The sequence below is a fragment of the Melozone crissalis genome, unplaced genomic scaffold, assembly GCF_028551555.1.
Source record: "Melozone crissalis strain CALT ecotype California unplaced genomic scaffold, PUWL_Pcris_2 ptg000039l_1, whole genome shotgun sequence".
Lineage (NCBI taxonomy): Eukaryota > Metazoa > Chordata > Aves > Passeriformes > Passerellidae > Melozone > Melozone crissalis.
In genome coordinates this window covers 7,450,532-7,469,021 of record NW_026535817.1, presented here as the reverse complement: position 1 = coordinate 7,469,021, position 18,490 = coordinate 7,450,532, and the positions used below count along the sequence as shown (strand labels likewise).

Genomic DNA, 18,490 nt, shown 5'->3' with positions numbered 1-18,490 from the left:
GGGGCTAGAATCAGTTGCAAAATAGCACCCATCTTATAAATCCCCAGCCAAATAAGACTCCTTAATATTTTGGGAGAAGCTTTCACTTACCACACACAGAGAGCACATCATAATAGCACTGGGAAGTATTTACATTTTTCACATCTTAAATATAACATAGTGTCTGCTTTAAAAAATAGATTTTCAGTAGCATTCAGCTGTGGTGTGTCCTAGATCAGTTCTTGTAAAGCTGTAAAAACGAGACATTGTTAGTAAGGATGTAAACTAAGGATATCTGTAATGATTTGCAAAATGTCAGAAAGCATGCAGGAGGAATGAACTTTGCTTACCATTTGCATAAGATTTTCAAAGCTCTTCAAAAATTCTTTGGGGCTTTTCTTCTCATAAGATTCGCATGTTTTCGTCTCGTAAGACTCACAGTGCTGGAAGATAAAGAGAATCATGGCACTCCTAAACAGCACATCACAATCCCTAATCAATCCTCAAGCTTTCTCACTGAAAAATCCGGAGGGTTGTAATCAATGCCTTTTCTAGCTGGAAAAGCTTTGATACAAGCTCTTCCAAAAGGGAAGGAATTTAGTAATGACACCTTTCATTCACTTTTTTTGTAGTGATCCCTGTCCCTCTGCCAGCACATTGTGTGGTTGCCAAGTACATGTATGTGAATTTTTATGGTCACAGGGAACACTTCTCCCAAAAATTCAAAAATTGGACTTTTTGATTTCCAAAGTAATGAAAGGCAGATTACTGTTTCTAACAGACTTGCTTTCTACAATTCCCCCATTGCAGGGGGCAGCTGCTATAGAAAATAAGGAGCATTACTATTAATATGAGCGCTGTGAGGAAATCCTACCTCTGCAGAGTCTCTGTAGGTAAGTTTGCTCACAATTCTAATGGCTTTGTGGAACGCCACCTTATCTTGGCTGCTCGCTGGTTGTAATTTCTGGACGCCCTTCTTGAAGCAGGTCACAGCTGTGGACAGGCATCCCTCCTAGGGCAGGAGAAGAAGGAACTGGTTAAAACCAGTGTTGCTGCAGCTGTTTTTCCTGCTCATGTTAGATTGTGGTCCATGTGCAGAAGAAAGTATCCAGGGTATTAACTGAGAATATTCAGCTGTACCTTTTTTATTTTTTTAAATTAGTTTTTGACGTGCAGGTGATGTTGAGGCTTTACTTTGGCTGTTCTTGCATAATTACTTCAGTATTTCCTAATGAAATAAATGTCCACTTGGCTATTAATCATGACAGCATTTGAAAGAAAACAGTCCTGAAGAGTAGATCAGTTACGTGCAGTTGGTTTTCACCTGCTAAAGCACGAGCATTTTATTTTAAAAAAATTACTATTACTATAATTACTAAAATTTTTTTAATTTTTAAAAAAATTACTATTACTAATGCACGAGCATTACTATTTTTAAAAAAAATTACTATTGCAAAATTTTTTTTTTAAAAATTACTATAGTAATTAATAGTAAATTACTATTTAGTAATTTACTAAATTACTATAATATATTTTTTTCTTCCTCATTTTGGTGCCTTTTCTAATAATGCTGGGTTAATAATTAGAATTGACGAAGAACTGCCTGTTTTGAAATGCTATTAAAATGTTATGTGATAGCATCAGAAATGATACAGAAACTATCCCCAAAACTAATCTAACAGTCAACAGAGAAAGGAAAGCGATGTTTACTGCAGCCAATTTAAGTTGCTTTCTGTTTTCCAAAGAAGGAAGCTGCTGATTACACGTATTAGAAAGGCTCCAAAGCCATCCTTGTTTGCATACCTACTGCTACCCAAGCTGAGTCTCATCTGCCTTATGAGTTGTCACTGCAGTTTGCTGCTTGGGCAAGGACAAGGCAGCTTTCATGGATGTTGCTTATAGCAAATTTTTCTAGCAACATTCTGTGTTGGTCAGATAAAACATTTTATTTTCCTTAAAAAGCACGCGTTTATGGTTGTTTCAAGCATCCTTACCGTAACCGGCCTTGCTTACTGGAAAAAAAACACTACTTGTCTTTTAAAGAGATCGATTTTCCAGCTGAAACTGAAAACGTTTTTGGTCTCATCCGTGCTGAGCTGAGAAACCAGCATTTCTCATCTGTGCTGCCTTTTCTGTTTTGCTGAGCTGTCACTTATAGCTGCAGCAGCCAACGAGCAGGGCAGCACAAGGATTGTGGGGCCCGGTGGGTTGTCATGGGCCGAGCACTTTGGGGATGAGGCATGAAGGAGCACACACCACTGGAAATGTCTGAAGGGAGCTAGAAATGTGTAAAATATTTCTATCAGTGGCACTTGGCAGCAGCACCCTGCATCTGACTCAAACTGGCTTTACAGATGAGCCCGTAGAGCCCTTGCTTCCGGAATTAGCGAGCAGCAGGGCGAGATACAGATCCAGGGCACTTCAGCATCTTGTCACTCAGTGTCACTTCAGCTGCACTGCCAGTCACTAGCAGGAGAGCTCATTTGCCCTCCAGGCTGGAATTAGCTCAGCCTTAACACTGCTTTTTCACTTTTTAACACTGCTGGCTTCCCTTGAATTGACGTCCTCTAATCTCTCTTTATTCAAAGGAAAGAATACTTCATTGTTGAGGGTACAAGGAAATTATGTGGGAATGAATAGGGGCTAACAGTACACACAAAGGAACCTCAAGGAAGCCAAAATAGATCAGGATAAACCACCGAATTCTAAGTGTTATAATAGGTGATTGAATTTTGAATATTGAAGACCAAATGCAAATCTGCAATGAGCAGGTTATAATAAAAAAAATCAAATATTTTGGTATTTGAAATACAGTTCTGTGAGCAACTTTTTATTAAATTGAGTTTCACTAGGCTGTGATGGCACCTAATCACCGAGTGCCACTTTAGCACACTGGGTTACATATTCAGTCACCCTGTAGGATGAGAAGTTTGTTGATTTGGTTGCTGGTGATAATTATTATTAGCCCACTAATGGTTTTTTACATGTTTTACATTAGAAGCTGAACCTGTATCAATACCTTCTAAATATGAGAATTCTCTGTCTTCTCTAGTATTCAGAGGAGGCACTTAGGACCTCCCAGAACCAGACAGTAAAGCCTTCAGCTGCAAGTGAGCTGTTGTTTTCCTTCCTGAGGTGAGCATGACTTTTCTTAAGAAAAAAACCCCAACAACCTCATTAAGCAATTAGTCACTAGTTGTTGTATTTGCTTAGTTTCAGAGGCAGCAGCAAACGCTGGATTAAAATGACAACTAATAATCTCCTCCTTTTCACTTTGACACCACAGGTTAGAAAGAGTTTTAGTGGAAAAAGCCCAGCAATGAGTTTGTGCACTGAAGTTGTTTCTAGCAATTCAAAGGAATGCATCTAGTTTGGTCATGCTTTTGTATATTTTTTGGCAAGTTGAACATGCACCGAGCTGTAAAGCCTAGGAAGACGCTAACCAAAACCTGTGTGAAATGAGGTGAGTTTTTTTCCTTTCTTCTTGTAGCTGCTTGCAAGGGACTTTAGAATCCTGAGTAGATAAATTTTTAAGAATGTCTGCAGCTTTTACAGCATAGTAGTGCATGGTGATGGCTTTTCCATGTCAATCAAAATTGTTTGCGCTACAAGATAGGGCTCAAAAATTTAAGACAGCTGATAACGTAAGTATAATATTAGGTAGTCACAGGTTGCTCTACATCTCAGTTGCATGTTGAGGGATTATCAAAGCAGCATGCATTTACCCTCTAAATTTTTAAGATGTGATTTTACTATGATGAGCATTTAAATTCACAGTACATCCTGCATCCTACCACTTTTGAGAGTGCACAAACCTGGTGACTCACTGTATATAAGATCTTAACCTTGGAAGATGCAAAATATCAGCACTAAATAATGTGTAAATATGTATCTGTATTAAAAAAGGGTTCACAGGGAGCTGCCCTTGTATTTTTAACTGGTTATAATCTGAAGAGAATATTGGCAGGTGCAGTTTTGTCTTCCTGGTGGTAGCACAGTCCCTGCACGAACAGACTCAGAGCAGTGTGAGTGCACATGAGAGGAGGAACTCGTTGACATGGCCTTGCAGTGCCACTCTTGCCATTTGGCTGCAGTGGGAGGCAAGGGGGGCAGCTCAGCCATGCTGGAGCTCATGGCAGCTGGAGGCACTTCCACTCCAAATACCTGCATCCCCAAAAGCACTGCTGCTTGGCTGGGTATCTCTGAATCCTCACTCTTAGCACTATTTGTTAATTAAATGGAATTTGTGCAACTCTGGATCTATTGGTGGGTTATGATACACATAAAAAAGCAAAATAGTAATTCCAATGCCAAAATAGAAACACTTCTGCTATTAAATATCCAGAAAAGAACTTTTAGGAAGTATTTCCTTACTCAGTCTAGCTTGCATTAAGAGTACTAGGTCAGAGATGTGAAGAACAAGACCTTGTCCCATTTGTCAATAGAATAAACCAGCACAAAATCAAAATTATATAATTTTGAAAAAAAAAATTAAAGCAGCCTCACCACAAAGTTTTCTGGTGTATGCAGCAATTCAGCATCCTAAAATAAAACAAATAAATCTAAGTTAGAAAATTTTTAACATTTGAAAGTGATGTCTCTCATAAGATACACACTAAGCAATGTCCAGTGCTTGAAAGTAATTTCAATATTATGACAAATGCCATCACTTACCTTATCTTTCACCATTGTTTGTAAGTCTTCAATTTTCTTTTTAATCTGTTTGTATTTTAATGTTCTGGGTGAAGCTGCAGTCAGCATCATAGTGGAGCAGAAGAAAAGCATGCAGAAAATAATCATTCTCTTCATCCTGATAAGTTCTGTTTTAAAATGTGCCAGGAGCAAAGCTGTGCTGTTCAAGTGTAACACTCCAGTTTGAGCTGTGCTCAGGTAAACTCTGCACCTACCTATATATTGCTCCCTGCTGGAGATGGAGAACCCACCCATTTCAGTTTGGAAAGCTTTGTAGAATGGATTAATGAGTAACCCTTTTTTCTTTTCCACTGGCTAAGTGCATGTATGCAGGCTTGTGCGTGGGGGGGCAGGGATTGATGGAGTGAAAGAAAATGTGCCCCATCTGCACATTGGGCAGGAAAAAAGAGAAAAGGGTGAATTCCCATTTTCACTTTGAGTCAAGAAATGAACGTACTAAAAAGTTAGTACTTAGAAACCACAGGCCTAAGTAAACAAAGATTCTGCCTTTTTTTTTTCCTGTGTCATACAGCAATGAATCTCTTCCGTCCATCTACAGCTCTTCTGTACTGTTCTGGAGAAATATGACAGGACTTCTTTCAAAATTTGAATTTATTTATCTCACTTTATGGCTCCAAGGAGTGTTTGTCAGCTATTTCCTCCTGACATATATGAACTGTGGCTTTTTCATTCTCAGCTTGGATTGTGTTAGAGCTGTGAGTAAAAGCTCATCTTAGCATTTAAACCAGCTGAAACTTGCTTTATATTTGCTTGGAACCAGTAGCAGATACATGAACAGCATTGTGGAGGGCATGTCCACTGGGAGTGAAGGTTGCAGGGAGATATCTTGTCCTGGGAGAGATGAATCCCTGGAGCACAGCCATGACCAAGGGCAGGGACTAAATCCTGGTGGGCCAGTCCCAAGGGACACTATTGCTTGTGGCAGGGATTCAATGCTTGTGGCACCTAAACACATTCAGTTACATCCTTCAGCAGCTGAGAATTTCCTTGGGAATGTAGAAGAATGTTTGAAGTCCAAACAAAAGTCTGTGCAGGCACTAGGGACTTGCTGGACTTCCAGCTCTAGGAATCAGTTGATTTTAAAATCCCTGATCTTGATATTTCATCACAAAGAGAAGAAAGCCAGCTTTAAATTGCTTTTTTGTATTATCATTATTTAATTACTATCAATGGCACTGAAGGGTTCCTATGTGGAATTAGTAGAGAGCAGTTAAAGTCACTTGGGCACCTTCAGTTGTGATGAATAAAAAGATGGTCATGTACCTGTCAAATTAAATATTTTCTTTTGAAAATCTGAAGATTCCAGATGGCTTTGGGGATGCTTCACAAAATCTACACAGAGTTTGGACTGCAGTTGGATGTCTGGTAAACTGATAGTATTCTGACATGGTATAAAATTCCCTGTATAAATCTGTCTGGTGGGTGAATTTGGGATGTCAGGCTGGCTCACTTGTTCATTGTTCATTTAAAAATGAGTGTTTAAGCTGGTGACAGCTCTATCTAACATGCTCTGGCATGTTTCTTTTTTATGTGCAAATGATTATTTACTCTATACTGTTTATGTGCTTAAGTAATTTTTCACCATTCAGAAAATTAATAGCCTAAAGGAATAAATTTTGAAAGTGTATGTGTAAATACACATAACTGCACTCAGTCTCATGCATGCACACACAGACTCTCTCCTGGTGAAAGAGATAGCTACTAACACCCAATAAAAGAGAAATTCTGAAAAATGAGAACTGAAACAAGTAAGAAAAAATACTTTCTTCTATCACATAGTCTGAACTTTTATTTCTTGAAGGAAAGGTAATGTGATGATTTTTCTAACCCCCTATGGATTCATCTTAAAATAATTTTAGATAAGCAGCACAGCTGCACTGTGAAGTACAGAGGATCTAATTAACTTTTATTTGAAATGTCTGTTAATTTATGGCTAGGGTTCATTAAAGGAAGTCAACAGCATCTTTGGTTTGAGAAGCCGCATGGTGACCAATACTTCTTTTTATCTTCTCTCCCTCCATCCCATTCCTGTCAAGCATTGCGGAATTATTTTTTCTTTGTCTAACACCTGCCTGAGGCTGCTGAGAACAGAGAGGTGTTTTCCAACAGTGGTATTCTTTACACAAAGAGAAGTCTTGCCTTGCTCCTCTTTACCATAACTTTTACATAGGTTGTTGCCTGATAATGTGGATGAACATTCATTTATCCTCTAATCCAGTTTTTGATTGACGATTGGAAGTGTTCATGGTAAAGAAACAGGCTGGTGCTAATGTTTACTTTTACTTCTTATTGCCAGCATTTCAACTGTGGATTCTTCTGGAAAGTTTCTTTGAGCTCAGCTACAGTAGGTGGTCGTGGTGGCATTGTCAGCCATTAATACATCTTTATTTGGTTGATAGGTTGGGAGCTTCCCACTTGGATGTGTAACAGGACTCTGTTAGCTGTGACATCTTGAGGTGCTTGGCAGTGTTTCATGCAAAGAGATCAGTGAAGGTTTTTGCTGGTGCAGACAAGTTCAGAACCATTTCAAAACTTTAGTTAATGCACAGGGTAACTCTCCATGTGTTTTCAGAAGCTCAGGGCTTACAGGGGCAGAGGCAGATCTCCACCAAAATCATGGGAGGTGAGACTGCTCTGTCTAAACTACTCCAAATTAAATCAGTTACATCAGAGATCAGTTTTAAAGCTGGTGGAGTAAATGGGAAAATGAACAACGGGCACTTGAGAATGTGGTAACTTTTGTTTGCATATCAGGTCTCTAGAGCTGCTGTGTAGACTTCTGTTTTGTGGTAGAGGCTGTAAGGCCACAAGAACTGCATCAAGGAAGCCATGCTGACAGAGAAAGTGAAATGCAGGGACAAAGGAGGACTTCCTCTATTGTCTAGGCAGTGGAGAAAACTCCTTGATATCCCCCTTATCAGATAAGAGCGAGCAGCAACTTCTTTATATACGTCAGTGCTCTCTTGTGGCTTAGGAACACGCTGAGTCAAATACCGCCAGCCTCTCTCGCACTGCCCCGGCCCGGCCCCGCAGGGATGGCTGGAAAGAGGAAATGTGAGAAACCTCCCGGCCGAGCCCGCCGGGCCGAGCCCTCCTCTTTCCTCTTTCCTCTTCGCGATGGTGCCACCCAAGAGCTGCATGACTTCGACCCCGAAAGCCCGGTTCCCCACCCACATTTTCCTTTACAGGAGAGCTCAATGGAGGCTTTTCCCATGGCTTAGTCATTGCAGTGGCTCAGCCAAAAAAGTCTGCAATATACAGGGCTGCTTTCAAAGAATTTTTATAACTTAGGTTTGTGAAATTTCATGTATGTACTGTCCGTGACTTGAGGGATTGTAGGAGATAAGGGGAGAGAGTTATACTGGAAAATGGGAGACTAGGAAGAAGATTCCTGTAAAACAGATTTAGAAAAACTTGTCTTCAAAATATTTCTGATAGCTTTGCAAGACAGTTCTACTCTCTTGTAGTCTTATTTTCCTATTATAAGCTTCAGTGTAGTTCTTTGGTCTTTGAACTTTGTTTTGTATTTGTAAAGAGAAAACCTAACTTGGGAAAAAAACCTTATTCTTAACTTGTATTTGCTATAAAAAATGAGAGTAATATAACTCTGAATGTGGAGACACAGACACTAAAATATTAATAGGCAGCAATATAAAATTATTTACATTCTCCATAATGTTCCTCCAGGGCTAACTTGTAGCCTATTTCTTTCCAGTAATGCTTCTTAGGCACATAGTTTGATGTATTTGTGTCCTTACCAACTACTAATGACAAACTGTACTGAGGAAACATCCTGTCAACACCTCGAGCCTGAGACAAGCTTAGACCCACCCTGCACAGAGCCAGATATTCAGAGCTGTCCTCTTGTGGGCACATGATTTTAAGTATCCTCTAGTGCTGGGAGCAGCCTCCCACCTCCTGGGTCACAACTTTCTCTGCATGTGGGATGGAAGGAGCCTCACTGTGTGACCAAATGAGCTCCTCTGCCACTGCACTGAGCCATGTCATGCAGTTCCTTTCACATCTCAGCTACAAACTCCTGCATAAGGCCTGACCAGTTTGATCCCTGTAACTGAGAGCTTAGAGCTGTGCCTGAGCTGTGTTCCAGCTTTCATAGAGAGCTTCATTCTTCTTTACAGTCATGCTCATAATCTTTCCTCAATGCCGGAGGACAGCCACGTTTAGAAGACAAGGCAGCAGCTGACAGGATGTTTGGCTACCACAGTTCTCTTAAAATTTTGAGGGCAGAAAGCAGTTGTTCAGCTGAAAGCCACAGATGGGGAGAGGTTGGGGCAAGTCATTGCTCCTGCTCTGTGTGGCAGCCAGGACTTCTGCTGCTCAGGGGTTTGATGCATGGCAGGTCTCCTTGTGAAGGATGGCCCACAGAGCACCACCTTTCTACCACAGGAGTGTTGTCTGTTTCCCAGCATTCCCAACACATCTCCCAATGATTCCAGTAAGAGATAAGCCTATGGTGTGAAAAGCAGGGGTGTGGTAATGCTGAAACCCAACAGCATGTGTCATGTTCATCCCAAATGTTGAGCAAGAAAAATCAGAAAAGGTACATGCAGGTGTTGGACAATGAATGGAGGATGCAGAATGGAACAATGCAAGATGCTTCCCTTGTTCATTTACTACTATTAGTGAACAGAAGGAGCAGAAGTCAGAAGAGACTGACACATTTCTTTGTTACAATACCAGTAGCATAAAACAGCCTCTGAACCGTTTACAGGCTCAAGATGTGTGTGGTGCACGGTCTGTACACAGCTAACTATTCCACTGGCAGCTGGGGCTCCCTGTATCCTGTTATGCCTTGCATGGTGATCAGCATGACACTACAATTTTGATAAAAGAATTCAATGTTTGATGTTACAGATTCTTTTGGAAGTCACCCCCAGGGGTTGGTGAGGCTTCTGAGCTTGTGTGGGATCTCCACAGCAGTGCATTGTTCCTCCTTACACAGCCAAAAGCTAAACACAGGGCACAGCCACTGAGGGGCTGTGGGCCCTTTTCCCTCCTCCAGCAGATCTGCTCTGATTTGGTCTTTATAATACTTTTTACATAAAGTGATCTTCAACATAAAATGCAATTTTCTCCTTTTTATTATGGTTGTTATTGGTAGAAGCAGATGACTGAATACCACTTATTTCTGACTAGTTCTGCTTTCTGGTTTTCAGGTACTGCCAAAATACCACAGATTGTACCCTCATTCTTCTATCTATATGTGTTTACTGTTTATACTCAGTTTCTAATAGAATTATTTTTAATGATAGTGTTGATTCCAAATCCTATGAACTCAGTCACATTATTCTCCTGCCCTTTCTTATGTGTCTTCCCAGGGACAGTGTCACATCTCATGGTGCTGGGGCACCTCTGGCACAGCAAGAAGTAGTGAGGACAGAGGAGCATTGTGACATTGCACGGGAGGATGCAGTCTGGATCCCTTTGGAGTGACTCCAAGCCCTTGCTTGCACACCAGCTCCTCAGCTTGCCCTGAGCACCACCGCTGTGTGTGCTGCAGACCACTGGATCAGCCTCCAGATGTGCTGTACTTCAGCAGAGGGGAGGCTTTTCTGTGTCACACTGCACAGCTGAAGTGAAGGCTGAGGCAGAAGCCATGTCTGCAGTTCTCAGGGAGTACAAGTCCAGGTGCTTTCTTCAGCAGCAAAGCCATTTAAAGAAATTTCTACTTCAGGTCACTGCTACTCTCTGTCACAGTTTGTCACAATCTGAGGAGCCTCTGTTACAAGGGCCTTGGGTCAATACAGTGAAATCCCTCTTGAAAAGACCTTGAGAGATCGTTTGTTTAGCTTTGTTTTAATTGCACTCATTTCACTATAAATCCTATTTTCTCCTTAGCACACCTGACAAATTTGCAAATAGAAATGAGTTGCTAGAAGCCTGACACTCCCCTCCTACTGCTTTACTACTGAGCACAACTGTGATCTGCTATGCAACAAGTGCCTCCTTAGCACATGAGGCTGAGGGGGCCAGTGGCTCCCACTCAGGAGCATCATTCCAGGAACAGCAGTTTGGTGCCAGTGCAGACACCATTTCATTATTCTGGCAGAATTGTTTTATGGAAGAGTGTTTAGGGGATTCTTAACTCTGCACATTTAGGACTCTTGAAGGTATGGTGTTGTTCAGGCAGGATTTGTTGTTACTTTTCAGGCAGTTACATCAATAAAAGCCCTGATGCAGAAGTAGCTATACTTGTCTAAAATTCTCTTAAGTGGGAATACTCTTCTGTTCTCATACATTAATTGCTCTGGTGATGAAATGCACTTAGTTATGACTTCTAACTTCATTACTAGATCTGCTGTTTAATTGTTTACAGGAGGCTGAAGAATGCTGAGGTAACTAGCTCATGCTATCCTTAACAGATAAGCTAGTAACATTGTAAAAACAGTCTTTCTTGTTTTTTCTTTTTTTCCAGATGTCTCTTCATCTGTAAGTAGCTGTATCTAATGCAGGGATGGATGTGTGTGCCTGTGCCTGCAGATGTATCTGTTATGTGCACACACATACAGATTTGAGAAGCTATATAGCAGAGTTGTTTGCATATAATGAGTTTCATTTCTCTTCACAGGTCAGCACCTTTAGCGAGCCTTGGAAAAACTATTGTGTGAGCAGTCAGCACACCAGGGCAGCAGCACCCACTGGGTAGAGCTTGTCTTGGATAAAAAGCTGAATGCTGTGGTTTCACTGACTTGTCGTTGAAACCTTGTGGTTTCTGTGTAGGAGGCTCTATAGGCTGGACACATTCGACATCCTTGTTTCTGAGCTGTGAAATCTGTACATCTAATTTATGAAAATTATCTCTGGTTCAATTTTATTCTTTTTGTTTTAATGAAGTCAACATATTTTCCTTGCATTCAGTAGAAATGGTAATGGAAATGTTTTAAGATGCATTGTGAGCATTTTTGACCTCAAAAAGTGAGACAAGTCGAGATATTCTTGGTTATGATTAAGGTCTAGGAAGGAAATTTTAAATTAAATACAGAGAGCCAGATGCGAGAGGAAAGCGTTTTCTTAAGTGTGGAGACAAATAGAGTAAGTAACTGTGGAAAATGACAGAGGAATTATAAAATAAAAATCTTCCACCTGAGAATTTGATTTTAAAAACCCCAAACAGCTTAGTAAAATAATTAAGAGTAAACGATGGTGCTGGTACCATTTAAGGTCACCAGCAGTATCTCTAGTCTGAAAAGGTGGTCTAAGTAAATAAATTTTTAAAAACCAAGACTAAAGAATCTAAAAGTAAGACAGAAGGAGCTGCAGCAGAAGCAGTAGCAATTCCAACAAAACACAGTGGGACACTTGATCACTTGGGTGTTTTTCCTTCTGTAGTTGAGTTCCACACTGCATTCAGTGAACTGATTCTCAGGATGACAGAATCATCACTTAACTGGAGCCAGGAGAGCCATGGACCACCTGTATGAGCCTTTACTCCTTCCCTCACTCTCCTCCCTTCTGCTCTGGTGAGTGCCTCCCGTCCTATAACTCCCCAGAAAGCTGAGCTGCAGCAATACAGGACGCCTGAACCTCTAATATTGGCAAAGCCCACTCCCTTCACTGTTGGCAGCAGTGACTGCCCAAACTTTTGAGTTTTCACCAACAACAGTTTTGCCTCTTTCAGGCAAGTTCCCAGAAACATGTACACCATTCCCTCTGAGTGAGCCTATGGGAATGAATTAAACATGAGCAAAGACCTCTGGATTGAAAACAAAGGAGAAGAGAAATAACATTCAAGTCAATAAAACAAAGTTTCTTGCTGATATGTAAGTGAAATTACTATTTGTGTGAAAAGAAACAACGACTCAGTGTGTTTGTGGGAGTACCAAAATCTGTCTGAAAACATTAGTCAAAGCATTCTTTCTGAATAAAGATTGAAAGTGTGATCACCCACTTAGCTATTTCAGAGGGATGACTGCAAGATTCATCTTAATAATTTTCAGTAATTTCCATAATTTCCATATCAAAACATTGATAGAAGACCATAAATTTTAATTCCTCATTACTATCTCATTGGTCCATCCTGGAGACTTGTTCCTTTTCAAGGAAAAAAATTTAAAATGTTACTCTAATATTGTATGTTTGACTGGCAAATTAAGGTTTCTTGTCCTGCTTGTGTTTTCTTTTCATAAATCGGAGACAGCAAATGTGGTGTCTGCATCTGTCAGTGAATATACAAGAAAATAGTAAAACTGGTCTCTAAAAGTACTCTTCTGGTCAAGGACATTTTGCTTGAGCTTCTTGCACACTTTACAATTGATACCTGTTCCTTGAGCAGGACAGTCCTGTTTCTCTGAGCTATCTCGTGGGAAACCAAAAGGCAAACAAGGAGGCACTGAAGATCCTAGCCCAGAGCAATGGTAGCTTTTGAAAATCACATTTTCCCCATTATCACTGCAATATATGCAGGCAGACAGATAACCAAGGATTAGCTTTCTTCTGAAGCAATAGGATTCATCATTCATTCCCATATAGCTCAGTTTCCACTCCTGGATTCTCCTCTTCTGACTATAATAAAGATTACACAACTACTTTGTTATTCAACCTATGGAAAAACTCTGTCAATGCCTCTTCTACTTGGTAGCTGAGTCTCCCAGGATAGCTGCATCTCTTAAATCTCTCCTGCTGCAGTTTTGAACCCCTATGTTGAGGGCACAGCTGAAAAATCAGAAGAGATGCTGATGGCACTCCAAAGGCTGCAAAAAGCTTGTACTTGATACTGCTGCACAAAGGGCAAAAATGTGAAGGGAAGTGGAAACATTTAACCTGAGGACAGGAAAGCTCACGAGAATCTCAGAAAAAAGGAGACAAAGATGTAATTTCCAAAACAATACCCGGAGATCAAAGGAGGCTGATGCGCTTTCAAACACTGTTTGTGCTGGATCTGCAAGGAAAGGTTAAAGAATGTGCTGTGAAAAATGCAGAGTATGGTAGAGAAGCAACAGACCCTGAAGATTTTTTTTGTCTCTTTCCCTTGCCATTGCCCTCTCCACGACTGATTTGGCCACACTGAGAGAAATGTCACCGTTTGCTTTAAATTGCCTTTAAATTGTGCAGAGATGAAACAGTTCTACCCTCTGATATAATCACATGCCATGGAAGCTCTCCTTACTCATTGTCTGAGCTGCATTGTTTTTTCCTTTATTGCTAGACCTAGTTCAGTGCACACTTCCCCTCTCAGCTCTGTTCATCATATCCTGATTGTTTTTATTAAGTTCGACCAATTTGTGTCAAAGCTAATAAATAACTAGAAATATAAAAATATTCTGTGCTGAGGCTTTCATATGATCATTTCAGTTGTCCATTAATTATATTTAATTATGGAGTTTTATTTGAAATAGTTTTAAAAGCTAGGAAATCAACCTTTCTTATTGTTTAAAGCAGAATATCCAACCTGCAGTGAGCTTTTTTTATCTTGTTCATCTCAATAGTTGCAGTGTGTTTTATGCCATTTTGTATGGTTTCTGTCAAATTAAAAAGATGCTCTCCCTTGTTTAGATGATCAGCCTAATATTTTTAGTCATTCTCTGTGCTTTCTTAGATCTTTATGTTTCAGTACACATGCTCTGAAAAATTTTTGTTTTTTCACAGGTGACAAACACTGCCAGAGTTATATACAGTGAGTAACCAGTATTCCAGAAAATGGTGGGCAAAGGAAAAGGACACAAGTAAAATCAGACCTTCAGTATAAAAAGCCTGAGATTGGTTCTTGTCCTTCCTGCTTGATGCAGGATCTGATACAGAAAAAGAAGGTCAGTAAGCCAGTGTGCTAAAGTAGAAATACCCAGGCACTTCAAGGCAGTTCATAAGGGGCAGGGATAATGCAGGTTGAAGGTAAAAGAACTTCTGCCTTAATAATTTTTGTCTGCTTCTAACAGGGCCAGGACAATTTTCATTAACTTACTGGGCTAGGGAATGTGGATTGCCACCTGTTTGGACAGGTAGTTTCCTTTTTCTCTTACAAAAAGAAAAGTAGTGAAACTTTTGGAATTCAAACGATCATTATATTTATGCTACTCCTTGATGTTTAAAGAAAGAAAACTTCAATGTTTTTATTAAGACTGAGAGGATGGTCAGGAGAAGCCAGTATTTTGTACATTAGATTGTCTTCTCTGTATAAAGTTGTATTTCATACAATACATTGTCTTCTCATTAGTGTAAACCAATCTTCAGTGTTACTTAAAATCATCCATAAGTTAGTGGAAAATGGCCTAATATGGGTTGCTGTGGACTGCTGTGCCTTATTAGTTCTTTAGACCTACACAGCACTTTATTGCACCTAGTGAAAATGGGGTAAAAGAGCCTTATTTAGCTATTTTTTCTGTTCCCATTTTATCCATTGCCTGGAATGACAGTCCCTTTGGCTGCCTTTTGCCCTGGACTTCTTCCAAGAAATCTGCACATTCCTTACTGAAGGGATTCAAGGGAACTTGCACCTCCAGGGTGTTGATTTACTTTTCTTCTCCTGTGAGCCAAGATTTCTTCAAGAATGACACTGTGCAATGAACAAGAGCAGCTCAGTGCCAGGGTGGGGATTCACATATCTGTGCATAAATCAGAGCAGCTGAATGCACACCTCTGTTGCCTCTCACTCCAGTACTGAGAAAGCTTCCCAGGGCTGATTAGTCATTTGAGTGAAGTGCAATAAATGTCAGAGAAGTGAATTAAAACACAACCTTGCTGAGTGTGAGGCATAGCTGCTCTCTAGTGGACTTGTGAATAGTGTCAGCAGCTCTGAGTACACTTATCCCCAGAAAATAATAATACAGATATTCTGCTGAGAGATAGGTGGAAACTCCCTACACCTGTGAGTTCAGCTGCTTCACTTTCTTGTCACCTCTTCTCTCTTTGTGGCTGACTTAGACCAGAGCTACAGTGAAAAAACAATGCAGAAGCATCTTTAAAAGCTATCTCCTGTCCAGTGCTGTGGAGGGACAATATTTCATTGTCTCTATGTTGTGGGTTTGTTTGCAGAGGACACTGTTTCCACTCAGCATCCTGAGAGTGACAAGTATCTTAGAGCTAAGGGAAACTGTTTTATCGGAAAAGAGGGAGGTGTTCAAAGTACAAGTGCCTATTTCCTGAGGTGGCATGGAAAGCAGAGGGAAAAATAGCTGCTGCACAAAGGACCTTCACTTTTGGGAACAAGAGATCTCCTTGGGCTTTCTCAGGGGGAAGGTTAATGATTTCTGTGGGGTTGAGGTCAAATAAGTGCACACAGAGGGCCTTGGGAAGGCAGGTTCTGCCCAGCACATCTGGGGCTGGATGTTGTATGGAGCAGAGCTCCCTACCCCTGGGACAGCACTACTATTCCTGACCTTCCCAGCAGCTCCACTGACTCACTGTTCAGCCTGCTGTCCACTACATTTCAAGGAATTCTCCTACAAAGTGCCCCAAGCAATGTTCTTCTGCCTGTATTGATTCACTGAAGGATAATCTTTAAAAGAATTTGAGAACAAACGTATCAGTCACAATCTTTTTTTTGCAATAATTTCAGCAAAAATCAGTGGCATATTTCATAAACAGCCCCTGAAATAACGTAGGGACCAAGTAATGTGATTCAATCCCACTAAAGGTTTATTGGAGGGTCTGAAAAATCAGTCTTTATTTCTATGACCAAAATTAAGTGTGCAGCAAATTGCCTTCTGGAGAGAGCCTTGGTGCTGTGCAAGAATTGTTCAGCCACAGACAAAGCACTGGTGTGTTTGCGAGTGTATTTTAGTCACAAATCCAACCAACAGCCCCAATGGCACTGCTGTGAAGAAGGGCAACTCCATCTTTGCTGGAACTGGGACACTCAGAGTGATAAAACTGGTTTGATTATGGATTCTCTGGTTACACTAAATCACATTCATTCTTTTCTGGCAGGGACAAAGTCCACGATTTCTCATTGTTAATTTGTTGCTCATGAATAATTGTTTGCATCTTCCATTGGGAAGGAGTTCACTGACTCCTTTTCCTATGTACCTTGAAAGAGGGTATGTGGTTCTGTGACTGAAGTGAGGAGCTAAACTAAAGTCTGGAATGGCTTCCACCTCTGCTGAGCAGAGTATTAAACACTATCTTTTTACTGAAATTGAGGAAAGACTTCCTTATTAAGTAAAAAAATCTGGATTTTGTAGTCTGTGTCCCCAAGTAAATGGGTATATTGTCCATTGTCCCTTCCATTGTGTACATTTGAACACACAAGGTGCTGATCTTTGGCATTACACGAGCACCTAACCCTTAATATTGCAGTACAGATGATAGCTGTGAATGGGGCATAAATCTGACCTTTGCTACCTTTATGGACCATCGCTTCCATCCTTTAGTGGGAGTGAGGTAATGGTGGTTTCAATGAAAAAGGCTGAAACTTTAAAAACAGGAAGTGCCTTTTTGTATCCATAGGGAACTTAACAGGTACATCTGAAGGACCACCTTGATCTAAAACTATGTCAGTCTGATCTCTGAGAGGTGAAAATATGTACATGAAAACTAATATTGTCTATTTCCTTTTTGTTCAGCTTCCTGTATGCAGAGCCCAGGTTGTTTATTCTTGTGAATGATGCAATGGGTTAACGGATAGTATGTGGGTTATCAGTAAGGAAATCTGAAGGTAAAAGGACCATAACAGTACCTAATGTTTCACTTTGATTAAACTGGTGGAATTCTGTCTAAATGGAAAATTGTGAAGGCGTACAGCCTTCATTTCATCAAGAGGATACGGTAGGAAGTAACTCGAAAGACAAATTGTCATATTATTTCTAAATTATTGTCATATTATTTCTAAATTATTAAATGACTTGAGGGCTTCCAATTCAAAACCCATGTGGTCTTCTTACAAAAGATTTTACAAAATCCTTGCATAGTCCCTCCTTGCCAAGGCTGAGATTTAGGGAGATGTGAGGCTCAGGGGAAAGGTTTGGTGGATTTACTTAGGAGCTAAGAGTAATCACCAGGAGGTCACATTCTCTAACTTAGCTTGGCACAAGAGAATGAGCTTGTTTCCTTTTGGATACTGCTTCCATAACAAGCAGCCTTGCAAATGTCAAAGCACTTTATTTGCTTTAGAAATCTAAGTAAATTTAAAATATTTCATATCAATTTTAAAAAAATAGACCTCATCCTTTTTGTTTCTTGGCTGCTTTATAGAGTGCACGGCAATGCAGGATAAAGCTCAGTTGCCTCTTAGAAATGAAAAAAGCTGGCACACAGGGAAGCTGCCCATAATCCCTGACCCCTGAGAGCTTCAAGACATAAAGCAGCAATCAAGATTTTCTTTGAGGTGGGTCTTGTAGACATTGTTTCTGTGCCCAACTGCTCTTGCTTGGGCACAGATCACGAATATAATGTTTTGTTAAGAAAACAGCAGGGAGGGAATGCCCTTGGGTTGCCCCACCTTAGTGCTGCATGTTGGTGTTTTGAAACTAGGGTGGGGTGATTTATATTTTGATAGCCCATTACCTAGGAGGGAAGTAAATAACCTGACAGCTTGACCTCATTAATACCTTGTTCTTGTTGTTGTTTATATGCTACAAAACTGCCTGTGAGGGCAGCCAGGAGCTAAAGACAGTTCTTTACACTAAAAAGGCTGGCAAGCAGTTTTCCTGGGATGACTTCACCAAATACATTAGTTCACCCAAGGCTCTGAGAATTAAATGTACAGGCAATATTTTCCTCCTGAATTTGTAGGTAAGAGGTACCTGAGTGAGTGCCTTCAGTGCCAACCGTGTGGGACCTGCTGTAAGAAGCAGGACCTGCCTGGTGTTGGCACTGGTAAGAATCTCTGTGGCATTAGTCACAG

The 18,490-nt window shown here is 40.5% G+C and overlaps 1 protein-coding gene across 1 annotated transcript; it reads right to left on the bottom strand.

The window, feature by feature from the left end:
- Window positions 1-214: 214 nt before the first annotated feature.
- IL21 (interleukin 21) lies at window positions 215-4,788 on the bottom strand. The gene is made up of 5 exons (XM_054283766.1): window positions 4,654-4,788; window positions 4,486-4,521; window positions 854-991; window positions 330-422; window positions 215-229 (listed from the first exon to the last, which is right to left on the bottom strand). The coding sequence occupies exons 1-5, from the start codon at window positions 4,786-4,788 to the stop codon at window positions 215-217; spliced, it is 417 nt and encodes a 138-aa protein (XP_054139741.1).
- Between the last annotated feature and the right edge of the window lie 13,702 nt (window positions 4,789-18,490).